This window comes from Malurus melanocephalus, unplaced genomic scaffold (assembly GCF_030028575.1).
Source record: "Malurus melanocephalus ecotype Western Australia unplaced genomic scaffold, MMel_1.1 scaffold_130, whole genome shotgun sequence".
Lineage (NCBI taxonomy): Eukaryota > Metazoa > Chordata > Aves > Passeriformes > Maluridae > Malurus > Malurus melanocephalus.
This window is the reverse complement of record NW_026623362.1, coordinates 1,470,451-1,495,261: the sequence shown is the minus strand read 5'-3', so window position 1 is coordinate 1,495,261 and position 24,811 is coordinate 1,470,451. Positions and strand designations below refer to the sequence as shown.

Genomic DNA, 24,811 nt, shown 5'->3' with positions numbered 1-24,811 from the left:
AGGCTTATAAAAACCTCATTTGAGCACATCCTTTGTAAAATCATCTCATTTTAAACATATCTATACTTTAAAAAAAACCTCCTTCCTTGCACATTGGCCCAGTAATTCATAACACTTAGTGCTAAAACAAATCCACTTTTTTAGTGTGAATTCATGTATCTTAATTTTCTTACTGCTTTCAGACTTCATGTCTGCTAAATTTAAAGTTCATTAGTATTTCCCATGTGTAGGTTACTAACTGAAATTAAGTCACTTTCAACCATCAAGTTAATCATGTTGAGCTCCCACACAGCCACCCTCTGGTTTTTCCAGTTCTTTATTCCTACAGCTCTTCCCTGAGCCTTTTACAGTCTCTCCCAAACCAGAGGATTTTCCAGGACTGGTTACACTAATGCAAACAGAAACAAGATACACACATTTTAAAAGCATGTCAATCTGTGATCAAACAACTTATTTCACCTAATTACCAAGTATGGATGGCTGTACGTGTAATGCGTGTACTTTCCCAGCTTTAATTTACTTTTTCCTTGCATTTAGGTTCTGGACATACATAGCAAGAACTTTGGTTATTTCCTCTCGGCTTCAATTCTGTGTTTCCATGGCTGTATTTTGCACAGCAAGGCAGGCTGTTTTGTAACAGTAATTGACATAAACTTCTACTGGWTATCAGTTGGGTTGTACCTCAAATAACATCTGAAGGTACCAAACATCTCAAAGTACCAATCCASTACCCTGGAGTAAGRCCAGGGGCTGGTTTGCTAAGCCTCRATGGTCTTTGCTTGCAACTGAATGAATGACAGTTGTGGGCTGACATCACAATTTCTTGTTTTACTCCTTACACCTACATACTGTGAAGATACTGACATTCTATCCTCATGCAAGTATCTGGCCCTTCCCAAGAGCTAATSTGTCAAGAAGCCAGAAATCACTTCCTTGACAGCACCAGGTCATTCACTATCTGTTGTCCCCGACCCTCAGCATACACAGCCAAGGGCTCCCCTTACACAGCCCTCCARTCTCTGAAGTGTTCACTTCCAGAGCCATGAATTACTAGAAAATAYACGTTCAAGGCAAAATCTTTTAGTCACAAAACAGGGACTCAAGGCAAMATTATTTCATTAGCTCTTTCAGTGTTTTTCAGACTGCTTGTTTTGGCTTTGGGGAAGATGGAGGCAGTGAGTTACACACAGCACACAAAAGTGTGGCCCATGTGGGTGCAAAACTAAAATGTGATAACCAGGCAAGACTGAGGTTCATAGGGATGATTAAAAGTTCCCTGTGACACAAACTGCATCACATCTCTGCAGGGCAAGCTACACATTTTTGTCAAAGTACTTCTGAGAAAACACTCTCCCACTCAAGGACAGCCTGAAAATGCCGCAGCCAAATCCATTTAGGGGACAGGATGGTCACAAAGCTACTCCTAGGAACCCCTTCAAACTGACAATGAAATGTCTGAAATKGAGCCATTTCTGACTGAAGGACACTAAGCATTCTCACAGCAGTGTGGGATTATAGAACCTCAGAATATCCTAAGTTGGAAGGGACCCACAAGGGTCATCAAAATCCAACTTCAGGCCCTGCACAGGACTTTTAGTTAAGTTCCAGTTAATGTTTTTAACACAGTCACATAGAAACCTTGTAATCTTCGGGATGCTGAAAACTTAAAATTTCCACTGACTGATGACAAAAAGCATTAATCCATTCTTGACGGTTATTTCCATAGTGCTCTTCAGTAAACACTGTCTTTGTAGGATTTACTTGTATTTAAATATTATCCTTCTTTCTTCCTCCTTCCCCCTCACCCCCATCTGGAAAGAATTATTCTTCAAGTCAAATGACAATCATTTGAGTCATACAAAACAACATGAAACCAAGACTGCCAGTAGATTTATACCACATCCTTTAGGGGTTTAGTTTAGTTTCACATAGTGAAACATCTAATGGCTTTCATAATTTTCAACAGATAACTTCAAATTAGCCATACCACAAACACAGCAGCAGATACAGTTTCAAATAACTCTTCACTGATTTTTTTCCTGTGCTATGTAGGAGTATGATATTTAAGGCCTATTTAACTATTCAGCTATTTTTAGGGGTTTTCCCCCCTTCTGAGTAYAGCATTATGCACAAGTCAATAGGTAAGAGATTATCTTGTTCTAGAAGACATAGCACACTATCATCAAGGCTGACATTATTCTAGATGCATCTCTGGAACAATATTAAAACTTAATCTCCTTCTGAGGTGTTTCATGCAGAGTTTCAAAAACAAATAAATGAACTACTGCTTTTGTGTGTTGTCCCCACCACTTTTTCTTTTTTTTAAACTATAATTTTTATTTAAATAAGACACAGGAACTTCTATACCGAAAAAAATACAAAACAAAAGCCACACATTTCCTTGTGTAAAGCAATATTGTGTGATAACTTGAATACTGTTCAGCACAGTGGCTAGAAATAACAGTACAACTATGTACAAAACTTTAAACAATATTTGACAAATTTCTACAGCTGGATGTAGAATACAATTGAGATAAACAACTGCTGGGAAATTTACATGGCAAAGCATTAGCTTTAACACATTTGGTTCAAAACCTTCAATTCTGCTAAGAACAAATGTGCATTTTAATTAATATTTAGTTTCTCATGGAAAAATATAAAGAACATGTAATGGCATTGCAAATATTGTACAGAGTTTAGCACTGATCTAAAAACCACTCACCATATCCCCTGGTAACCTAACACCAATAACTGAGACTACAATTTCTTATCTGGACATAACCAGAGCATAAAAAGGTCATCATACTGCAATGTTAGTCTAGAAAGAAAAATATTAAAAGGAATCAATACTTACATCATGAGTATTTTCTCCCCTTTATCTTCAGTCTATAAAATATATAGTGTTTTCACCTAGGCCTGAGATTAGTAGGGTTAAAGATGGCTGTTGTGTTTCAAGAAGCTTTTTCACATGAAAATGGTTAGACAGACCTCTCTCCTTTATTTTCTGCAAGGGGAGTCAAAAAACAGTGAATGTTTTATAGGCTGCAAATTCCACCTTGTAAGATAGTGTTAACAAAAACTCAGTAATAAAAAGGAAGCAATGCTTTATCTCCAAACAAAACACATATCTAGTGAGTAGTTACTGGTGGCTCACTCTCACCCGCCTCCATTCTCATCTTCAAAAGCAGAAAAAAACATAAAAGAGCAAGTTTAAATGCTCCTAGTAGCTGGAGGCTACTAATCTCTTCAATTCCTGGGAAAGGTGAACTTACTCTCTTAGGAGCAGACAGCATAAACGTAGTTCCACTGAGCTGAAAGCAATGGAGCAAGAACATCAAGTTTATTTTGCCTTTGGGGTTCTCTTTGTATCACAGGAAATTATCTCTGAAAGCAATGCTCCTCCTTTTCCAGTAAAACAGAAGAGCACCACAAACCCAATCTTGTACTATTTTGAGAAAGTGTCCAGCCTGCAAAACCAGGATTATTTTATATGGATTTTTCTTTTATTCACATTTAAGGAGAGGGGAAAGCACACTTATACACACACAACGTTAAGCAACTGAAAGTTATGGGAGAAGCTTTAAGTAACATGAACTTAAAACTATTGTTTTCCCCACCCCTCTTAGAACACCCACTTGCTACTTCTGGACTTTCATCCAAACACAATTACTCACTACATAAATAAAACGCTGCTCATCTAACACTGCTCAACAAAATCTGAAAACCTATTTCAAACCAGCAAATGAATGAACATTTCCAAAAGAGAAACTAAACATTAATTTGACTTTTAGACGGTWACAGTAGCATTTCACATCCTTAACTGCCAACAAAAACCATGAGAGGAAATCCCCAATCGCCCCCTGTGAAACCTGAAAGAATTTTTGTCCTTAACAAAAACATTCTTGTCTTTCAAAATCCTCTCGCACACAACATGGAATGTTTCTCATGTACAGCCTAGTACTGAACACTTTATTTGCAACAGTTTAACAGTCATTAACTGAGCAACACCTGAAACCTTTAAATGCCACAATTTTACATCTATTGAAATGACAGTAAATGCAACAGTTGTTTTACTTGTAAGCACATGACAAAGTGATATATATCACAGATTTGCTGGTTCTCCTCATGTTCACCCATGTCCAGGGTCATCATTCACCTGGATCTGAATGCACTTATTCCAAGAGAGTGGAATGTAATGAGGAAATATTAATGCATAAAACAAGGAAAGGCAAAAGAGTGATGTTCCCTCTTTAGCTTTGTAGCTGTAAAATATTTTATATTCCAATGATATACATTCCAAGTTACCTGAGTTTACACTTCAAGAGAAGTACCTGAAGCTAGGCCATAGGGTGGGCACTGTGCAACTGCTGTGGCCATTTTTTTTTTTTTTTTTGCATTGTGTGTATTACAGAAGTTAGAAACATAAACACCTGGATCAATTGTAAACATAATCCTGAAGTACAGTATTTTCCATAGGACACAACACAGCAAGACATTTTCTATTCAGACAGGCAACATTTTTTTATATATAGAGAGAGCTTATTTATACTGTAGAATTTGAAACAGAACACAGGACACAGTACTAATCGGGTCAAACGTACTATGAAATGCATAGTCTCCACTTAAAACGCTTAATGATATATGAATTCTGCAGGCATTACTGCTTTCTCACAAAAAAATGCTGAATATGGATTCTGTCCCTGCCAAGAACAGTGTTGAGATTTTTTTTTTGAATGCTGCTAAATATTCCGTGTTGTTCTGAAAGGTTGCCACCTCATGCATACGATCTCCTCACTCCTTGTCTCGGGGCAGAGGCCTGCTCCACCTTGCTCTAGATTAACACGTAGCTCTGAGGAGAGGAATGGTCTTCAGTCTGAATTTCTTGCAAAAGCGGCTGCTGCTGCTGGGACGGTTGCTGTACCGGGATCTCTGGGGAGTCCATTGTGCTGGTGTCATCTGATAGAGAYGAGAAAGAGACCCGAGACGAAAGCTGCTCAACAGTCAGGGTGCTCAAACCTGTGCTTTGACCAGAGTTTGGAGAGTTCTTCAGCGTCAGGTCTGAAGCAGGAAGGAGGGGGCCCAGAAGTTTTACAGGACAGAAAGCTGATCCGGTTGGGATGAAATTAACCTTGTTTTTGTCAGGACATGAAAAGAGAGGGGCTGAGACAGGCTGACGAGACCTACAATGAGAAAAAAGATTATGTATCTGGCCAGCTGAGGTGTTTTCAACATCATGAACTTTGTGGTTCTASACATTGCTAAAATGTGAATGACAAGGAATGGGATTAATTGGACAGAGGGGCAAACATCTTCCATATTGGTAGTCAGCTAACTGATCCACAGCATTAAAAACAGTACCATCACAAAAACTGACTTGGTAATTACTGGACAAACATGCAGCTTCCAGCACGCAAAATCTGCAGTACATATGCACATGAAAAAATRCCACGGTTAATTTAGAATGGCACAAATTCTTCTCTGATAAGCAATGCAGCAATAACATATTTAGTCAGTTTAAATCCCTTTGAGGACCTCCATAAAATAGACCTTTCCCATATTCCATAATTTGTCCAGAGCTTTCTCCACAACCCAACATTGCTCCCTTCACCACCCAGCAGGCAACGAATGCTGTTAGAGCCAGAAATGTCCCCTCCTTGATTCTTTCATCCACAGGAACTAAGCATGCAACCTTGGCAGCATGTGCTGCACTCAAATACTGTGGGGTCTAGGGGAAAAGGAGAGTTTAACTTCCAGTTTCCTGCTCAGCAAAAATATTGAGCAAAGTCTACGCCGTAAGCATACTACCAACACTTTACATATGTTTCATTCATTGTATGTTTTATACACATCAAAATGCAACTTGAAAGTGGTAATTATGACAAGAAGAGTTTTTGTTTAAGCCGTGAAAATTTAAAATGTTATTAAAGAAAGTACATGAAAGAGGTTTATATAAATGCTTAGGAAATTAATGTACCTTTTCTGCTTGGATTTTTGTGCCTTTCATAAATGCACAAAAAGAGTTAAGAGACTCCGTTTTCTCTTCAAACCAATGTAAACACTTCAACTTCTCTTCTGACGAACTAYAAGAATAGTTTGCTCCTGAAAAACCCATCAGCTGGAATAGTTTATTCATCTGCAGTTGAAYAGGCTCAGTAAATAGTTTTACTGCTTTGCAGATACCAGCTGATATAAAAGGCATTACTTACGACATTTCCTCAAAGACCTTCACTCGCTCACATCCCTCTGGGGGCTCTCGTTTGAACATGTAGCTGTTGTTTGGTTTGGGAGATGAGGCATACTTGGGCAACGGTGAGCTACTCCCACTGTCTGAAAATTTAAAGCAGTTATATTACTAGAGATTGAGAGTGTTTTTTAATTAAATTCGATTTCCAAACAAGACGCCCTTTTTCACAATTTAGCCACTATGCTGGTTTGCTTCTACCACAGCGCTTCCTTTATTGCAGGCTATTTCTAACACCCTTGTATAGCACATTTCTTCTGAACAACAGCTTCGGTGCAGCAGCAACGKATCGTATAACATCACGTAACAGGAGGATATTTTTATCCAGAACTGTGCAATYGGAACAAAGCAGAGATGTGATCCTGGAAGCAAATGCATTCTTTATTACATAGTTTTAAAACCATAAATGAACAAGGTAATATGCATAATACATGCAGAAGAATTATGAGCAGTAATGATAAAACGCCTTCTCACTGTATAAACAGTGTTATTAAAAATGTGCGTATACAGCTTGCATTTTACTTTAAAACATAATTCTTCACTGGAATGTTGACCTCATTAGTCTCACAAACAGCTCAAAAGTTGCAACAAAACACGTTTGTAACACAGGTACTGCTACCTCATCATCACAATGTCTTATCTTACTTGTTTCCCAGTTATGAAGTTGCTTTAGTATCCAGAATAAAACTTCTAGTTTAATTCTCTCATCACTACTGGCTAAATGACACAGATTTTCATCATAACTCCAGTTGTCTGTGTGTGTTTTAACCAGACACACRTAGAATTAAAGGTGTGAAGATCTAGGACAAAAGGCAATAGGCAGATTTATTTGTACTACCCAGAAAACATGAGAAGGCTGAAGTCTGGTAATGGCAGAAACACRAAAGTTTGAAATATTAAGACTATGRCAGGGTTCACTTTAAACAGCCACGCTGACAACATGACAGTAAATGCATTAAGGAAATTAAGCAGATACAGAAATGGTATCCACAGAAAATTCACTTTCTGCAGTGGCCTCTACCTTTTCAAAGAGCTACAGCTCTTTCAGAGCAGTATTATTGGTTCCCTATTCCCTGCTTAGGATTACAATTAAAAAATTAAATAGCAAAATTAATGAGGACCCAACAAATAACACCTTACTTGGAGAGAAAYAGCTGTTCTTCCTTTAGCTCTCATTTTGAGTCTTTCCACAAATATGAGACACCTTATTTTTAACTCAAGTTTATAACCTTTGTTTACTTTGCTGTTATGCATATGTGCTGCCCTTTCAGCTACCCATGCTCAAGCATGATGATCTAGCTTCACCAAACTGGACAGGTTTGTATTTAACAGCTTGCAAGGAGTAACTGCACAAACTTTTGTATCACCATGACTCAAATACAAAGGCTAATCATGAGATGTTTTGAAACATTTCTGCTTCCTCTTACAACAAGAAACAAATCAACTTAAATGTCACACTTCCCTTTGAAGATTCATGATGAAAGATATGAGAAAAAAAAAAAAGAAGTTGAAGTGAACCTCAGCAGCATATTGATTATTCAGCTCTTTCCTGCTGTAGCCTGAATACAGAATGTCTATTTACAGAATTTTTGGTGTTAACTACGAAGGCAGAAAATGCTTAGAGACCATACAGACATTTGCCAAGCTGGGAGCATGATGGCCCTGTTGGCATCTTTCCACTGTTGGCCCACACCACTCAYTCCAAACACAGAAATCATTAACAGAACCCAGACAGTTTGTTTCCTCCTTCTAATATTTAAAATCGTACATCCAAGTTTCTATTTAAAAAATTAAAGACATAAAATGCACTACTGTTCATTCCACCAAACAGTGGAAAGCCATGGCAGTACATCCAAGGGAAGAATAAAAYAGAATTCAAAGTTAAGTCAGTTCTTGGAAGATTTAAGACTCTTGTCTACTAGCCAGTTCAGCTTTCAATCAAGTTTTTGGTTTAGTTAACCCTGTCTGGCTGAAACTTTCTGTGTAAGACAGCTGCTAAACAAGTCTCTTTCTTTACCCTCCCTGTTTTTAAAGCTTCGGGAGTTGTTAGATTTTCATTTTGCACAAGCGCTCAGCACACTCTGTTTGAAGAGCACGCGTGGTTGTGAGGAGACTTGCACGTACAGGCCGGTGTTGGGTGGGAGCAGAAGGCACTGGGAACGCAGGCCGCGAGTTAAAGTGGCCAGAGGTGGAATTCACAGCTTAAGCCAGACTCCACTTGTGTATTCTGTAAGCTGTACAGTGCCAAAGTGTCCCGTGAGGAATCCCTGCCGACCAGAAAATCAATCCATGGGCGCTGTCCGTGTTTGACAGCGCCTTCGGGCTCCCCGAGGCCCCGGGGCCGAGCGCTCCGGTGCCGCCAGCAGGGGGCGCCCTGCCCGCAGCGGGAGCGGAGCCTCGGTGCACGGAATTACTGAACGAGTTTAAAACTCATCTCTTCTGCTATCCACAAAACTCAAAGATGTCATTAAAACACTACAAGTACTACTGTAACTCTAATACCAGAAACTACAGCTTGCACATATCAGAACAACAAAAGATGCTAACTGAAAAAGAAACCGTGAAACAGTTTTTTGAGTGACAATACTTAAAGGAAACAAGAAACTTTGCCAGTGAGCCTTGGGACTTGTTTTGGTAGGTTCAAAAATACCTAATGAGACTATCCGAAGACTTCACTAACAACTTGCCTTTAAAAAACTGTGAATCAGATGCCCATAATATTACAAGTATCTTCAGTACTTCTTTATGAACATGCTACTTTGTAAGAGCCTGCTAGCAACAGGATTAATAAATGCTATGTAAAGGCACCTAAATCAAAATCCCTGAAAAACAGAGTATATGATCTATATTTGTTAAAAAAAAMCCWMCAAAWWWMMYMYMKYMAMWTYWSATSCMYTWAMWTYWSAYSYCTKTAAMMKYYRCYWMKGWWRCWRYKKMKRASKMTGMTAWKTASRRYTYYRWKRAYYASAGTATCACAAAACAGATCTAGTAAAAGCTGTAATMGCTTTATTACAAAATCATAAAACCAGGTGCCATGAAAATACCTTCTTTCCCAACCCTACCTTGTCTCCTCTAATCAACACTGCGTAGTGCAACTGCTCTGTTCAGAGCAAAATTGTKGGCCTTTTCCGGAAATTACTTTCACTTTTTTTTGAAAAATTCAGTTATTTAGCAGCTTCTTGCAGAAAGGTKAACCCAATAGCTGACAAGAGTCCAAAGGACAGCTGTGAGCGCCCGAAGCCAAAGCACASCTTTGCACAAAAAGTAAAAGATGCTTTAGGAATGTAAAGCAGTGTGTGTCTATCCAGAGCATTGGCTTCTCTCACTACTTATGTCTCCCAGTCAAACTGTACCTCCTTTCCTAACCAGCAATACATCCCAGAACCACTAATAATGCTCATAAATCTATTTTTTAATGGTAGAAGCAAGTTATTCCCATCAAGAGGAAAATTAAACCTTGAGAAAAGTAACAAGCAAAGAACTTGCAGTCAAAACATCTATGTTTGGTTACTCAATGTGTTTTTCCAAACCTATCAGGCCCCAGAAAAAACTGATGATGGTTTTATTATTGCATCACAAAAGCCTTTAAAACGAAGGTRTGATAACCTTCCCAAGCTTTTGCTGTATGAAGCAGTTAACATCCACAACAAATGTAATAAACTTTCTCTCAAAGCTTGCTATTCTCTTGTGATTTCTACCTATATCTCTCATTCATCAATAATTTAATGATTTTGAAGTAACATTCTTATTCAGAACAACTGGCCTGCAGTATCTGGATAATCTGTAAGTAAAAAGCTGACTATACTTTTTGTAACCTCTGAACAAATTACCTCCTCTTGAAAAACTGCTACATGGTTTTCTAGTTTTTACCTTGCCCTTAAAAAATTAAGTTGCGATGAGCAGTTCAAGCTTTTACCTTTCATATGCACAGCATTATATAAAATAATTTTAAAATGTCATTATGATGACTTAAAAACTGGCTGTTTATCATCATCACCTGCACAATATTACTAGAGAASACTTTTGATACAAGCCTGGTATTCAAGCCAGTCTTAAAATCAAAATCCACAAAAAAGTATCTACTCATAAATTTCACTCCAGTTATCTGTTCAAAAAATCCAAGGCAGGAGATAGAAAGCCTTGGAAGCATTAAAAAGGCTAGATGCACCATTTCAAACTGTCTTCACTCACTACTGCCAATAAAYGAACCACTGAAAATTCCCATTACTATGATAACAGAGAACCAACTGCAAAAGGAATTATTCTTTTCATTTCCTTGCTTTTAAACTTATWTTTGTTATCAGGACATATATGAACCAATTTACCTGTCAAGATGGTYTCTTGTGTGCTAATACTTTAGTGGATGTTTCTATAGTGATTCAGTCTTGACAACACATTAAAATTCCCATGCATAGTATAAGAAAGAGGAGCATGGTGGAGGCGAGCTAATACCACTGTTATTTCTGGAACATGGCCAACTATCATGTTGAGCTAAGACTTTTACTTTAATGTGGTTAACTTACACACTTGCACACACCCACCSCCAGTTCAGGATTTGGGCAGATGGATTGTTTTCTACCATTTCCTTTTAAATCCAAGATGGGGAAAAAATACTTTTCAGAAATCAACAGGCTACTATTTCTCCTGCTGACTTTCCTAATCCTATTCCCAAATTACTTTAAGAATTAACAAATAGATAGTATTTAAAAAAAAAAAAAAAAAAAGCTTAACCTCATTTACAACCTCAAAACACTACTATCTTTAGCTCATTGGTAAATATATGCTAAATCTTAGAAGTTTTCCTCTGTGAAACTTACTACTCTTAGCTTGGATGATATACCCAAATCCTACAGCCTCCATATTGAAGTCCATGTTTCAGGAAGTTGACCAGAAGCACAAGGGGTAATTTCATTAGTAAATAGTTGTCAAAAAAACCACAGTCTTTTTTACACTGGTGCCTATATTCTCATACTCCATAGCCTGTCAGCTACTGAAACTCCAGTTGTACTCCCACTATAAACCCAAACAACATTTTACAGACTTTGAAAAAAAATGCAGGATATTGATACATAAACACATAAATTATTCAGAATTTTTGTGCTGTAATTACCCTCTATCAGGTTGTTCAAACTGATATCTGAGCTTCTCACCAAATAGCTTCAAGTGGAATGTAAGAGTTCGCAAGCTGAGTGCTTTTAAAAGCAGTCCAGAACTTCATTTTGAACAGCAAGCAACCCACCTATGATAAATATACAGTCTACCACAAGCCTTCCTGAAACCTTTCTTAAGGATAAACATGTTACAGTCTGAATTCTTCACATCAGAATCTTCATAAATAGTTAACTGTTTGCTGTGCTCCTCTGACATATTTATGGAAGATGTTTGTGAAGTTTCACAAACAAGAGGGAAAAAGATATGTAAACAAACAAAACCAGTTTTCAGATAVATCCTCAATCCCTCCACAACCATCAAACAAAAACAAAAACTGATGTAATGAGTAAAATGAAGGTAGTTGTAAAAGCAGGACATCACATGCCTCCCATAGGTAAAGGCAGGCCATTCTACTCTCACCTTTATCACGGTCATAGAGTAAATCTTCTGTTGAACAGGGACTCCCATCCTGAGATTCAGGAGGGCAAAAGGGAGAGACACATGGTGAGTGACTGCTGCAGCTGCTGCTGCGCTCCTGGACAGATGGAGTCTGAGTGTCAATGCTTCGGGTACTACTACTACGATAGTGAGCAGGTAACGGGGCCCTTCGACCATCAGGGATATCCAAAGGCTGCAAGAGAACAAGCAATTCGTGTTACAGACAAAAGATCAAACCACAAACTCATAAGTGAAGGCCTTAAGAACAACAAACTAGCCATTTTTGAAAAAACAGGAAGATTTCGCTCAATAATGCAGGGTACAATGGACACAATATATATTAATTATGCTGAACATACATTAATTATGCTGAGTACTGGGGCAAKGTGCACATGTTCCACTGCAAAGTTAACATCCGCACTTCAAACATACTAGTGTTATGTTTTTATGATTGTTTAAAAAAGCAGACCTCTCTCATTATACTTAGCACTACAATTTCAGTAATGGCCACTGTTATTATAAAAGAAAAAGAAGTACCCTGACAGAGATCACATTTGGATAAAAAGGAAAGTAGAAARTGTCAAATACAATGGCATACTGTTGCCATAACAACTGAATTACAATTATAAAAGAAACCACCCAAGTTTTGCTAGTAAGTAGTAATTCTCTAGCACACCTCTCCATTTTATCCTACTACAGATGATGCACACACAGGCTTGTAACAAGGCTCACAAGCTTTGTCTTGAAACCAAAGCTAGTTAGCTCTGCCTGCCCWTATCAGCCTAGCTGGCACTGGCCAGAGTGATCCTACATCCCATTCTGCAATATACTGCAGAGACATGTTCACAGCAGTACATTGGCAYGCTCTACTTACTTGTCCTTCCCAGTGGAAAATTAGTTTTTATAATAAAGACAGTGCTGCTTTAAATGTAAGAAATCCAATGGGAATTACAGTCTTGCTTAGAAGCGAAGGGGAAAAAATGCCTGCAAGATTTAAACATAATTTTTATCCTCACTTCAGTGAGGACTGTGTCCAAACCATAGAGAACAGCTTAAATGTTCTAGCTACAAAAAATTAATGTCTTTTTCCTTCTCACTTCAGCTGAACATTTTTATTTTATTGCCTCCCTTCCCCATGTATTCCAAAACTGTAACGGTTTGTTCCAGAGCCTAAAATTCAACCCAACACTTTTGCTAGCAACAAGGACATGACACCTATTGGCTGAGTACCAYATTCTCCCCTTTTCAGCAACAGTCTATCCAGAAAACCACTACATATTACAAGAAGAGGCAGACACAGAGAGCAGGAAGATAATTTTCTTCTTAGAAGCCTTCCAGTTAATACCACTTAGTATTTCAAATAAGAGCAAAGAAACACACTATAAAGAGAAGATTACAGTTGCTCCATCAAATGCTGTAAGGTCTGGGCACAGCTGTGTGGTCTGTTCCAACAGCTCAGCTCACATTGSATATGCGTTACAACACGACTACGTGTTCTATTCCCATCACCCCCAACAGGCCCCGACTCATTCAATGCACAAGACAGACCTGCAGCACTGTAGCATTTGTTACACAGACAGGAGAGGGAGAAAACAAGACTGAAGCTGTAGAAAGAAAACAGTCTCATAATTACCATAACCAAACCAACAAAGGAAAAAAACATGCCAAAGAAACAAACGCAAAAAAACTGCCATGCAAAACAGCATTTTTATTTCTTTCTCTCCCACAAAAATTCCGTGAGATTTCAGGGAATTAACTGAACCAACCTCTGTCTTTTACAGTTTCTCTTCTGGATATCCAGTTTACAGGGGTCTGATTTGTAAAAGACCTCTGCATCCACAGATGCAGGAGACCAAAGGAGCTGCACTCTAAACTCCTCAAATGGAATGCAACATCCTGAGTTACYTGGAGAACCACACTTACAGAACCCTGATGGATTATTTGTGTTTCTCCACCCATAAAGTGTAAATAATATCATCTTTCTTCTCACACAAAAGTGAAGTGAACAGAATTTCAGACATGCTCCTGTTACAAAGAAGCAAAAACTCAGCAAGAAATGCAGATTTCTGACTTCAAAGCAAGATGCAACAGTATGCATGAGAACACAAATCTAAGGAGGAGAAAAGAAAAACGCCAAAAGCCTGCTCATTAAGGGCATACACTATGRTCTACGTAACAGGTAGAAACAAGGATTCCAGGGAGGGGAAAAAAACAGTAAGTGATTACATAATTAAAGACTTCAGGATAACACAGATGTTCTTCCACACCTGAATGAACAATGTAGTCTCAGRTAGTCACGAAGTATATCCCAAATAACATACTTCAATCTCCCCTGAATTAAAGCCTGAGGTACAAAAATAATCCATATTTTTAGACATATATCTAAATACACACAAAAAAAGCTAAACCTTTATCATTCTTTCCAAATGCAATAACTTTTAAGGCATAAAAAAATGCCAGTTAGTATCTCAGATTACTGTGCTTTTGTATTTATCTTTCCCTTAATGCTGACAAGTGCAAAAATCTAAATGAAAACATCAACTRCAAGTATCTCACTTGTTAAAAACTTTATGTATCAAACCTGATCAACATTAATAAAAAGCACTTTTGAGGTTACTTTCCATGAGTCATGCCCAAACTGTTCTAAAACTGAAGTTCTCACATACTACATAACAAAGAGGGTAACTAATTTGGTACAGCTGCCATTAGYTTCCATCATGCTCAACGCATGGAAAAGAACTAGAAATTACTGCCTTCTATATGCTATTTCTTGAGGGTTTTTTTGCAAGAATGTCCAGTCATGTATTAACCTTATGCCAAATGCATTCTGACAGGACACCTGTMCATCCCTCTGGGATGTCTGTTCATGGACACAGTTACACACTGCTCTCATCTTCCTGCAAAGGTATGGAAATGCTCCATTTGACAACAAGCATGACTTTCTGAATACACTGTTAATATTCACCAATTCGTTTTCAGCATCAATCTTTCTGCTGGAAAAAAACAAAACCCAAGAACAGTCTACTTAGGAAAATCAGGAATGCTACCAGTCTACAATAATATTACCCATGGAAGCCTCCTCACAAGCTGTGCATCTGTTTGGGACACAACTTCTTGAAAGCAAAGCATTCAACGATATTGATTTAAAAACTTTCCCCTAGATTGGAACACAAAGGCCAGCACAGGAAAGTGCTTCTTCCTGCCAGTGYTAGTGAAGCCATCAATGCATTAGGTAAGGTGCAAGTGTAAAAACTGTAATGTATCCTAGGAAGGAACACTTGGGAAAAAAACAGTTTTCAGATGAAGGCTATGAAGATTTAAGTAAAGATCCTCTGCATCTGTGTGAAATAGAGAAAGTCCCTTTATTAATAGATTAAGTTTCAAGATAGGTTCATAAAACCACCTTGCCATCTCTTTCCAGAAGCATTAGAAATCAAACAAGGAATACAGTAATCAGTTTACTTACACTGTGTGACAGTCCATCAAAATTTTTTCTTTCTAATTACCTCTGCATACTTGATAGCTCCAGTAGAATGTTCGGCCTAATAGGAGGCCTATGAACATGTTCATGTTCTGCTACAGGGCACTTCTTAGGATTTTTGTTATTGTACTCTATAGGAGGAAACACCTCTTATACCCCAATCCCTACAAAAAGTCCACCATCTTGCACTTCAGCCTCCAATGTTTGGGCTGTGCAGTCACAGTGGGAACAAAAAACAAAAGCCTGCAACAACTTCACAAAAAGCTGATTCCCTCTTACACGTTACAGTGAGAACAAATACACAACATCACACCTTGTCAGAGTTAATCAGCAAGTTATAAAAAAGGAAGGAAAATATATCCAAGAATTTTGAATAAATGCATTAGAACATTAATTTAAAGTTCATTAATAAATTTGAGGAGAAAGAGGTGATTAAGAAGTGACTCACTACAGACAACTTAAGTTTTATGAAAGCAAAAAGAAAACACCTTCAGCTAACTAAGCAAGGTTAATTATGTGAAACAATACACCTCTGGCTAAACTGCAAAGAATGAAATTTTTTTAATGTTTTAAACACTTACAATGCAATCCCTCTAAACTTTATAGTCAACTGGATTATTAGAAGATAATGACACAAAGACAGTACAAATCATCAAGTATCTTTATGAAACACAAAATTAGCAGAATACGACAGTGGGGTTTTTTTACTTTTGTAACTATAATTTTAATCATGTTAAAATTTAAAAAATGAAGGTTTCAAAGACTTAACAGAACTAAGTCAGCATGAGTAAAGACAGAATACATATTCCAAAGCTGCGAACTATCTTTCACTGCTCTTTTAAAATAGTTTCTAAAAAATACAAAATGTTACAGCAAGACAGAATGGAAGAAAATAGAAAGAAAAACAAAAATGTTCACTAGCAGTTAAACCAGTGGCATTTGYTTCCTATGGTTTATCTTTAGTTCAGTAATTCCTAGCCTTTAACCTAGCTGCCCCAASTTCCCCAGGCTAAAACACAGCTAAATTCTTCTATTAGGAGAAAGTTCACCAGCAGTAATACTGAGTAAATTATGATCTTGTTACGATCTTCCATAAGCAAACAGAGATCAGTAATCTCAAAGACAGTGCTAGGAGTCCCACTACAGGTCCCACCAGAACAGACTTCACAGAAATTAGCAGTTACATAGCAGGAAATAACCCTCTGCCCACAAAGATGGACTTGACTTCAAGGGCAATGTCTGATTTATGACTTTCTTTTGTSTCTGAAGCTCTCGCCAGCTGAATGTTTGGAGGAAGGGCTCACTATTGCCTTGGTTGCGTAAACTGCTGAGCACCTCTGGCCCAAATCCAACAATGCACTTAAGTATGTGCTTAACTGTTTTGCTGGACCAGAGTCAGTACATTCAGTTACATAGGAGAGCTCTGTATCCCATGTAATAAGCTGTTAAAATCAAAGGACAACGTTTACAAAGATGGTTTGTCTGATAGATAAATGAAATATCCTCCAACTATGGGAGATTAYGACCCTAGCCACAGCAATATCAACTGTGGCACTACAATACACACCTTTTTGGACTCTCTTTGGAGATGCTGCAACAAGGCTTATTGATCTGGGCTTTCAGTTTGCATGTTTGATTTTTTTTTTCTTTATTCCCCTGTTACAATACACATCTCTTTAAAGGGATAAGACAGCCTCAGGAAAGAAAACAGTGTACAACTACTACTACACTATTTCATTGTGACTGCTTTGTCCACACAAYTAGGTGTCTGGAGAAGCCAACACTACTCCAAAACTTTTTAAATTTACTACTGATATGAAGCACTGCAACTACAAGGTATCAGAAACTTAAACCTCCGATTAAAGTTTCATAACTTCATTCATATACTGAATTGCTATACTGAATGGCACATGACCATTCATGAGAAAAGCGCCTACACCTTGGAGAAGATTAGAAAAAAAACAGTGGAATAGATAATTCCACAGCAGAAAATTTTCACTGGCTATTTAGGAGACAGAGGTTGTAAGCCAAGCATGCCACATTTTAAGCGACATCTAAGCACTAGAGGACAATGACAAATCCAATGCCTCAAAGCAAAGTCGCCCCATTTGTCAGTATTTCCCATACAGAGATCTCCCATGACAGATCACAAAGCTCTAATGGAAGTAAAGTGGCCAACATTCAGCTTATGGGGAAAAAAAAAGCATTAAAACCAAAAACGAGAGCATAGTACCGGAAGCTTACATCTTGCTCAAGAAAAAAAGAGTACAAAATGAAGCAAATATAACAATCTCCTGATCKCTTATTACTGCAGCCTGAAGTGTCTGAATGTTCAAACACTTGTATTTCTCAYAAAAACTTTCAAGTTCTCTATAGAAAGGGCATTCTAAACTAAGTAGGTTTGGCTACAAGCCTTTTAAAAATAAAAAAGAAAAACCAAAAAAAAAACTCCACCATGCTAATAGACTGAAACAAAGTTTTCAAACAAACTGTTCTTTGAAGAAAATTATTTGTAATTTCAGCAACAAGGAAGGTTCCTCAAGAGGAAGGTTTTCCCTGTGTTTATAGATTAAAAAGAGATAACAATCATAAACATGTTATAAACATGTTACTATATGCTTACCTTGGATACTTCTTCTTTTCCACTGTTCTCCTTAATGAATACTTTCTCGAGTTCAGGGCTTATTCCTTCTACATTACACGGCACACGTGAAGCAGTTGATTTTGGCACTGAAATATTTGACAGTGGCATAGGGACTGATCTGGAAATACAAGCCTAGAAGGTAGACAGCAACATGATTTAAAGATGGAAGAGAGAATAAAGGCAGAAGTCTGAGACCAAAACTAAAAMCATTACTAAGTAAGAAGCTGTCTATTAATTTTGCCATCTAGAAGATCATCTTTACTCGGTGAATTTAAATTTAAAAAAAATGCCTGCAAAAATCAAAAGCCAGTAATATCATCTCTATTTAACTAAAAGAAGACTTGTATAGTAATAGCATTCTWTGACTTCACTTGGTAGTAAGCAGACAGGTATATGCACTTTCCAGATGCAMAGACTATGGAATACACCATAGGGGGATGGGGACCATGTGGTAATGTTTTAGAGCCCTGACACTAATGCTGGGATCCAAAAGGCATTTCATAACATTCCTAAAGCTTAATGACTCAATTGAAATATTCACTTAATGCACTTTTACTCTCTTTTGGTTGGCTTTAGAGAATGAAAGGTAAAACATTAATTCTGAACCTTTAATTTCATTAGCTTATAGCTTTTCAGAACTTCATGTCAAAGGTCTTAAGAGAAATCATCTTGAGTTTAAGAAATAGGCATGTAAGTACAAATATGGCTTTCAGAAAATTCTGTTGAGCAAAGCTCTGTTACCAAAAGGAAACATTCCCTAGAGTGCACACCCATCTTGCACAGTCAACCTCAAAAGCTTCACATTGGCAGCACCTACACTGACAGCCATGAACAGTGCTCACACGTCCAACAATGTGTTCTCCTCCTGCTCACAGAATCACAGGACGCTTAAGACAAAATGTAAACATTTTTTTGAGCTCTTATCAAGTGAATCTTGCACAAYGTCCAGCTCCCAAGGTGCAAGTCATTTGTCTGCAAGCATTCTCTGACTGCCAAAACACACTGCCTGCAGAATGACTTTATCAGAGAACACCTTCCTGAGAAATCAAAATGTCACATGAGCACTGACAAAGTGAGATCCAAGTACTAAAGAATGTTTCTTAACAGCATATGTTCCAAGGTGGGTTTCAATCTGTGTCAAAGACTGCTTGCATTGTGACTACAATGGCAGTTGCAACAGCTTTGAGATGTAAAGCAAAACCCTTTTCTATGCAAAATGTAGTAGGATCCTTTGTTATAAAGGCCTAACAAGTTCAGGAAGAGGATCAAATTCATATTGTCTTCATYGCATTAAGTTTTGACCACAAGACTCTACTCCCATGGAAAGAATGTAAGGAATCAGCCATCACAGCTCAACCAGCTGCTCTAACTAGCTGCTTTACAGAACACCACCTAGTTATAACAAAAGGCACTCAGGAAATATGGTAACAGAACCAACATTTCCAATATTTAAAGACTGGCCCGTTAGGAACAGGGAGTCCAACTTCAGGATCTACTAWAGGTGAAATTTAATCAGGAAACAAATATCTGCTCTCCCAAATAAGCCAGGGTTAAATGCTTTCTGCAAGTGGCCTAAGGTTTATGAAGACATTGACTGAACCTCACCTGAGCTTGAGAAATGTAACTGGGTTTCAATTTTGCTGACAGGATGTCACTAGATCRTGACTACTTTGGGCATCCTCCATTGCACCCTGCTATGGTACTTTCTTTTTCTTTATTTCCTATTTTTATGTTTTAAATAGCCCAGATAGAATTAGGTTACAAATACCTTCTAGAGAGCTTTGATAATGTACCACAAAAAAATTAGTCCTAGAAGCAAGTACATACCCTTGGAAGCACAATCTTATCTGGCCATGCCCAGAACTTTTACAGCATCATAATATATTTCAGTTGCTATCCTGGTGCAACCCTTYCTTTATTATATGACGATGATCAGATAAACTCCAGTGAAGGTACAGCAGTATCAGACTGGTTAGCATTTCAGTGTAGCACACAAGAACAAACACAAGACAGACAGGAAGGCTCAGGAGGCTATTCAGCCAACTGAGATAAGGTAGGAGGCTGTTAATATAAGGAACTACCTACTTTACCTGAGTCTGACTGATTGCTATATGGTTGCCATGGAGAGGTGACTGACGTTCCTTYTCTTTGTTGTGACGACTGCTCTGCTTGCTGCGCTGAAGCTGCTGCCTCAGTTTGGCAATCTGCTGGAGAGAAGTTCAGGTGAAGKGAGAATGAGTTATCGAATGGGTAACTGCTCAAATCTTCACATATAAAGTAAATCATGGACATTTTAATCCTCTTTGGAGGATTTTAAAGGCATATGGGATTGCCTTTCCTTGAAGAATGAGCATTAAAGTGTCTTTCCACTTATCAGATACTTACTCTACAGTATCTGCCCTATTCACCAACATGAATACAACAACAGCCTTAGTTTATTTACTAAATTTCCTCACTCACAAACAAATACTGTAATAACTGATGCAAACCAAAGTAGTCAGAATGACAATTTGTAGCATTTTCTGACCTGTAACTGTGTAAACTGGGGACTTTGAAGCCTACCGTTTAATTTATTTGATCTTAAACCAAACCAAATTTTTTAAATGATAATTCATCATAAAAATAAAGAGCCTTCACAAACAACTGGCAATCAAAATGCACTACTCATCTTGGAGTACTTATTTAATACATTTAACAGCATTTTGCTGCAGGCGAAATTATCACAGATTCCTTCAGGCAGACGGAATTATCTTTTCTGCTGTCTGCTGCAAAGATGTCTAATCAAAAGTTACATATTTTAAACGTCAAATGCAACCAAAGCCATTATCCATTTGACCTGCTCCTTAACAAGAAACCGAAGAATTTCATTTGGGGATTCCTCTACTTATTTATTCCTCCTGGGAAACTTCTACATGAAAGAGAGTATTTACCTCTATAAACATTGTCTCAGAAGTTTAGACTATGTGCAAATTCACACAACAGGTACAGACACTTCCTTAAAAGTGGGTAATTTGTACCCTTAGGCTCAAATCCCACTGTTCCTGATGCTCAGCACACTGGAATATAAGGCCATGCATGGCCCCATTTAATTTTTAACTCAGATAGACATACAATTTTTTAAAACGTAAAGGGCAAGTAAGGAGAATGAGCACACATGGAATTCATGCATCAGCTGGAAACTAACCTCTCTTTTTGAGTGACAACTTACAAGTACATGCACTCTGTGGTTACTTCCAAGTAGTTAAATATATCACTAGTACTCTTGCAAAGCAATTCTGTGGCAGAGAATCACTTCACATCATTCTTCACAGTGTCAGAGATGACAGTGCTGGGTGAAGAGGTTTGTTTGGAGCTTTGCTGCAAGCTGTGGACTTTTCTTTGTGCAGTTTCTGGTAGCRCTCACAGAAGAACAATCAACCTTTAAGGCTTTGCATCAAGTCTTGCCACAGCTCGTAACCCATATTTAGAGAACTGCTACTCAGAAATGGATGAATACTTTAATCTTTAAACACCAGACAAACAGTTCAAGACTTCCAAAAGGATCTGTGTGTTGAATACACCCAGAAAAACAGAGCCCTAACACAACTGTGTTACACAGATGAGCTAGAGTTAGAAAACTGGGACACTAATCTCTTGATCAAAGGTGCAATTCGAGTGCCATGTTGGCAGAAACTTTGGAGTCTGAAGAGAYATTTAATCTTTAAAAAATAATAAATTTGTCTAGAACTTTCCCCTCCTCCTTTCTGGAGTAACAGCAATTCGGAAACCTAACTACATAAATGAAAAAACAAGCAGGTAACTACTCTGGTAAATATATATACATTACAAATATTTATGCCTTACATTGGAATGCTGAAGAATGGGGAGAACTGGGAAATAATCTTCATCTTCCCCTTAAAAATTGAGTTGAAAAATGATGCCCACATCAGGAGACAACTGTGAACAGAGATGGCTGGCTACAAGAATCATCAGAAAGCAAGGAGAGTACTGTATATAAATCTTTCATTTCTACTGCCTCTCCTTCAATACTGTCCACTTCCTCCTAAGTCAAGAAGTTAAATATACTATTTTTGTTTCATTTAAATGAAATATGGTTTCTGAGCTCTCTTCAGGAGAGCACTGTGAAAAAATAATCTACACTACACTACCTCAGAGATCTGGCTGACTGATTTCTGTCACAAATAAGCTTGCAAATCTTTTGAGGACATAGCCTCTCACTGTAAAATYTGCATAGGAAAGCTCTAAATGGGAGAGTGTTGACAGGCTGGTATGTTTCCAGGCTAGCCAAAAACCTTGCAGCTCTGATACTGTAAAAAGAATCAATGGATCCCTGGAATCTTAGGTCCTCTCAGCCACCTCAAGAGTATGTATATTTTGGCAGTCAGWAGGTTCTTAACACTAACATAAAGAAAAGACTTCTTGGGTCACTGAGAAGAGACAGAAGACAAAAAATTGTTGATTTGACTGTGTTTCTGGAGCCGATATGACCGAACAAGCAGTGCACAGAAGAAACAGAGGTGCCTTCTCAGATCATATGTCCTTAGCCCTGAACTTGCAGGACCCTAGAACTGTCCATGATGTTATACTTACCTCTGGACAGCAAAATGAGAAAGTAATAATGGGCGTATAAAAAGGAATCTGACATTTCTCATTTAGCCTGCAGACCTGAGAGGCAGAAGCTCTGCCAGCACAGACAACCAGCAAGCTGGCAGTGTCAACAAGTACATGAAATCCACTGAACTAAGTGGTGCTACATCTCTTCACCAAAGAGAGTCCACAGTGATTCTACCAATTGCTAAAGYTAATCCTGATATTGCAGTATCTTATTTTCTCCTACAAGATTATCTTTTAWTAAAACTCAAATAAAGCCACTACAACTAACAGGAATATACAGCTGTGCTAGCTTCCYAGAATCTTATCTACACCTTCTTCTCAGGCAGCAGAGAAGCACCATCAGAGCACCAAACATAAGAAAAATGATCTACAGACAAGTATAAGGTATGCTAATTCTTAAAAAAAATACAATTCAAAGAGTAAGAAAGGGGTCTGAAACACGTGCCCTGGTGGTACCTGTTCTACCAATTATCTCAAAGCAGCAGCAGATCCTGTCCCTTGGGCACTCCACAGATSAAAGTAAAATGAGTTAGGGAGCCTGTTGTGCAAATAAAATGGTGCCAAGTCAGTGGCAGGAAAGGAACCATATGCTACACTGGGGACACTAAAGGGCAGTAACAGAACACTCCATTTTCACACAGCAGCTAAGAACAGAAAGGATTTGGGACTCCCTCACACACCCAAGGACAGAGCATGAATGTGACTGGGGCATACACAATCATATTAAGGAACATATGTAAATCACCACAAGAAGATGTAATGTGTATCCCAAAGCACCCACTTGTCCATGACATTTAAGCCCTTGCACTGCACATGTGTGCACTTAGATGTATAATGACAATTATTTTAGCATACCAACTCAAATGCTSTCCCTGCCTACCTTACTTGTAGATGGACAGAACATTCTCATTAAAAAAATACAGCTATTTTCTTAAGAGGATACAGCTGAAAATAAAAGAAACTGAAACAGATAAATAAATCAAGGAGTAAACTCAATTTGAACACTTCTTCCAATATTCARATGCCATTTATTATTTAAAACTGTTTTGCTACATGTCAATGTGTAAACATATATGGTAGTAAATTTCAAAGTACATATTTTAATTCACATTTGGCAAGTACTCTCATGTGAGTGTATGGAGGGGAAAACACACAGCACAGTACATTAAAAAAAATTTAGAAAATTTTCAGCCTTTGCTCTCCCAGTGATTGCTCTCTGCAATGTTGCTGATACAGTGGAAAGACTCTYTTCTTCACTTATTTTAAAGCAATTTATAAAAATAAACCCTACCAACAAAAACCACCAAAAAACCGCAAAGATAAGTGTATCAGAAACCTACACAAAGTCATCCAGAGCACAAAGTTTCAGTTCAGTCTTGTTTATTGTGAGCCAAAGACAAGATGACCATCCAGGATTATTAAATAAACAAGTTAGGAAAACCCCCTATAAATGTACTTTTTACTTGCTAACTATTCCTACAGCTTGAAGTTGTAAAACGAGTAACATGAATTTTGTCCATGCCACTTGTAATAGACATGCAAGTCTAATACAATTAATGGCACAAACCTGCAAAAAACCAAATCAGGTCAATTCTTTGCAACACTGGGATAATCTGAATATTGTGGTAATTTCTCCCTTTTGAAGGGATCCAGATGCAAACTACTAATACGAAGGAACCTGACACATCCCWTCATACCTCTTCAAATGCACACTGATATTTTCCAGTCAATGGGCAGTATTTCTACATACTGATAGAWTATACACAACATGGTAACTTCCTATTGCTGATCAAGCCACAAACTCCTTGTTAATGAGTGAGCTCCATCTTATTCATGAAATGTTTGTTAATAAACAAGTTAACCAGTAGGTCAAAGAGCAAAACAAGCACTAGAAATTCACTCTAAACCTTTGAATACAATCTTTCAATAGGTATATGAAAGGACATAAKGCATGCAAGCTCTCATATTCAATTCTCTTTTATTCCTAAGTCCTTTTCAAGTACTCTGCTAGAGCAAAAGGGACCTTCCAATGGGGGCTGCTGCTGTTTGTGTAACACATACAGCACAGAGCTACTTAAGGGAAGTGAAAAATCAGCTGTCTGAAATATGTCTTTAAAAACATATACAAAGTGAAAACTACTTGGTTTAAATAGTGGGTTTTTCCCAGTTCTGGGTAAATTCCAGTTCAGGGTAAGCTATAACTAAAATTGTCCTGAGCAACTTCAACAGAATTTCAAACTAA

At 37.9% G+C, this 24,811-nt stretch overlaps 1 protein-coding gene across 4 annotated transcripts in view; it reads right to left on the bottom strand.

Moving 5' to 3' along the window:
* Positions 1-2,246: 2,246 nt before the first annotated feature.
* Positions 2,247-24,811, bottom strand: part of GLCCI1 (glucocorticoid induced 1) — a 52,704-nt gene continuing 30,139 nt past the window's right edge. Inside the window, exons 4-8 of one of the 4 annotated variants that reach the window (XM_057370689.1) lie at positions 20,046-20,159; positions 17,935-18,087; positions 11,813-12,023; positions 6,207-6,327; positions 2,247-5,180 (exon numbers count right to left, since the gene is read on the bottom strand). In XM_057370689.1, the coding sequence (XP_057226672.1) occupies positions 4,832-5,180; positions 6,207-6,327; positions 11,813-12,023; positions 17,935-18,087; positions 20,046-20,159 (948 nt within the window). In that variant the 3' untranslated portion in view covers positions 2,247-4,831. Of the gene's footprint in view, positions 5,181-6,206; positions 6,328-11,812; positions 12,024-17,934; positions 18,088-20,045; positions 20,163-24,811 lie in introns of all 4 variants that reach the window. The other 3 variants (XM_057370688.1, XM_057370690.1, XM_057370691.1) reach the window with 3 other exon arrangements.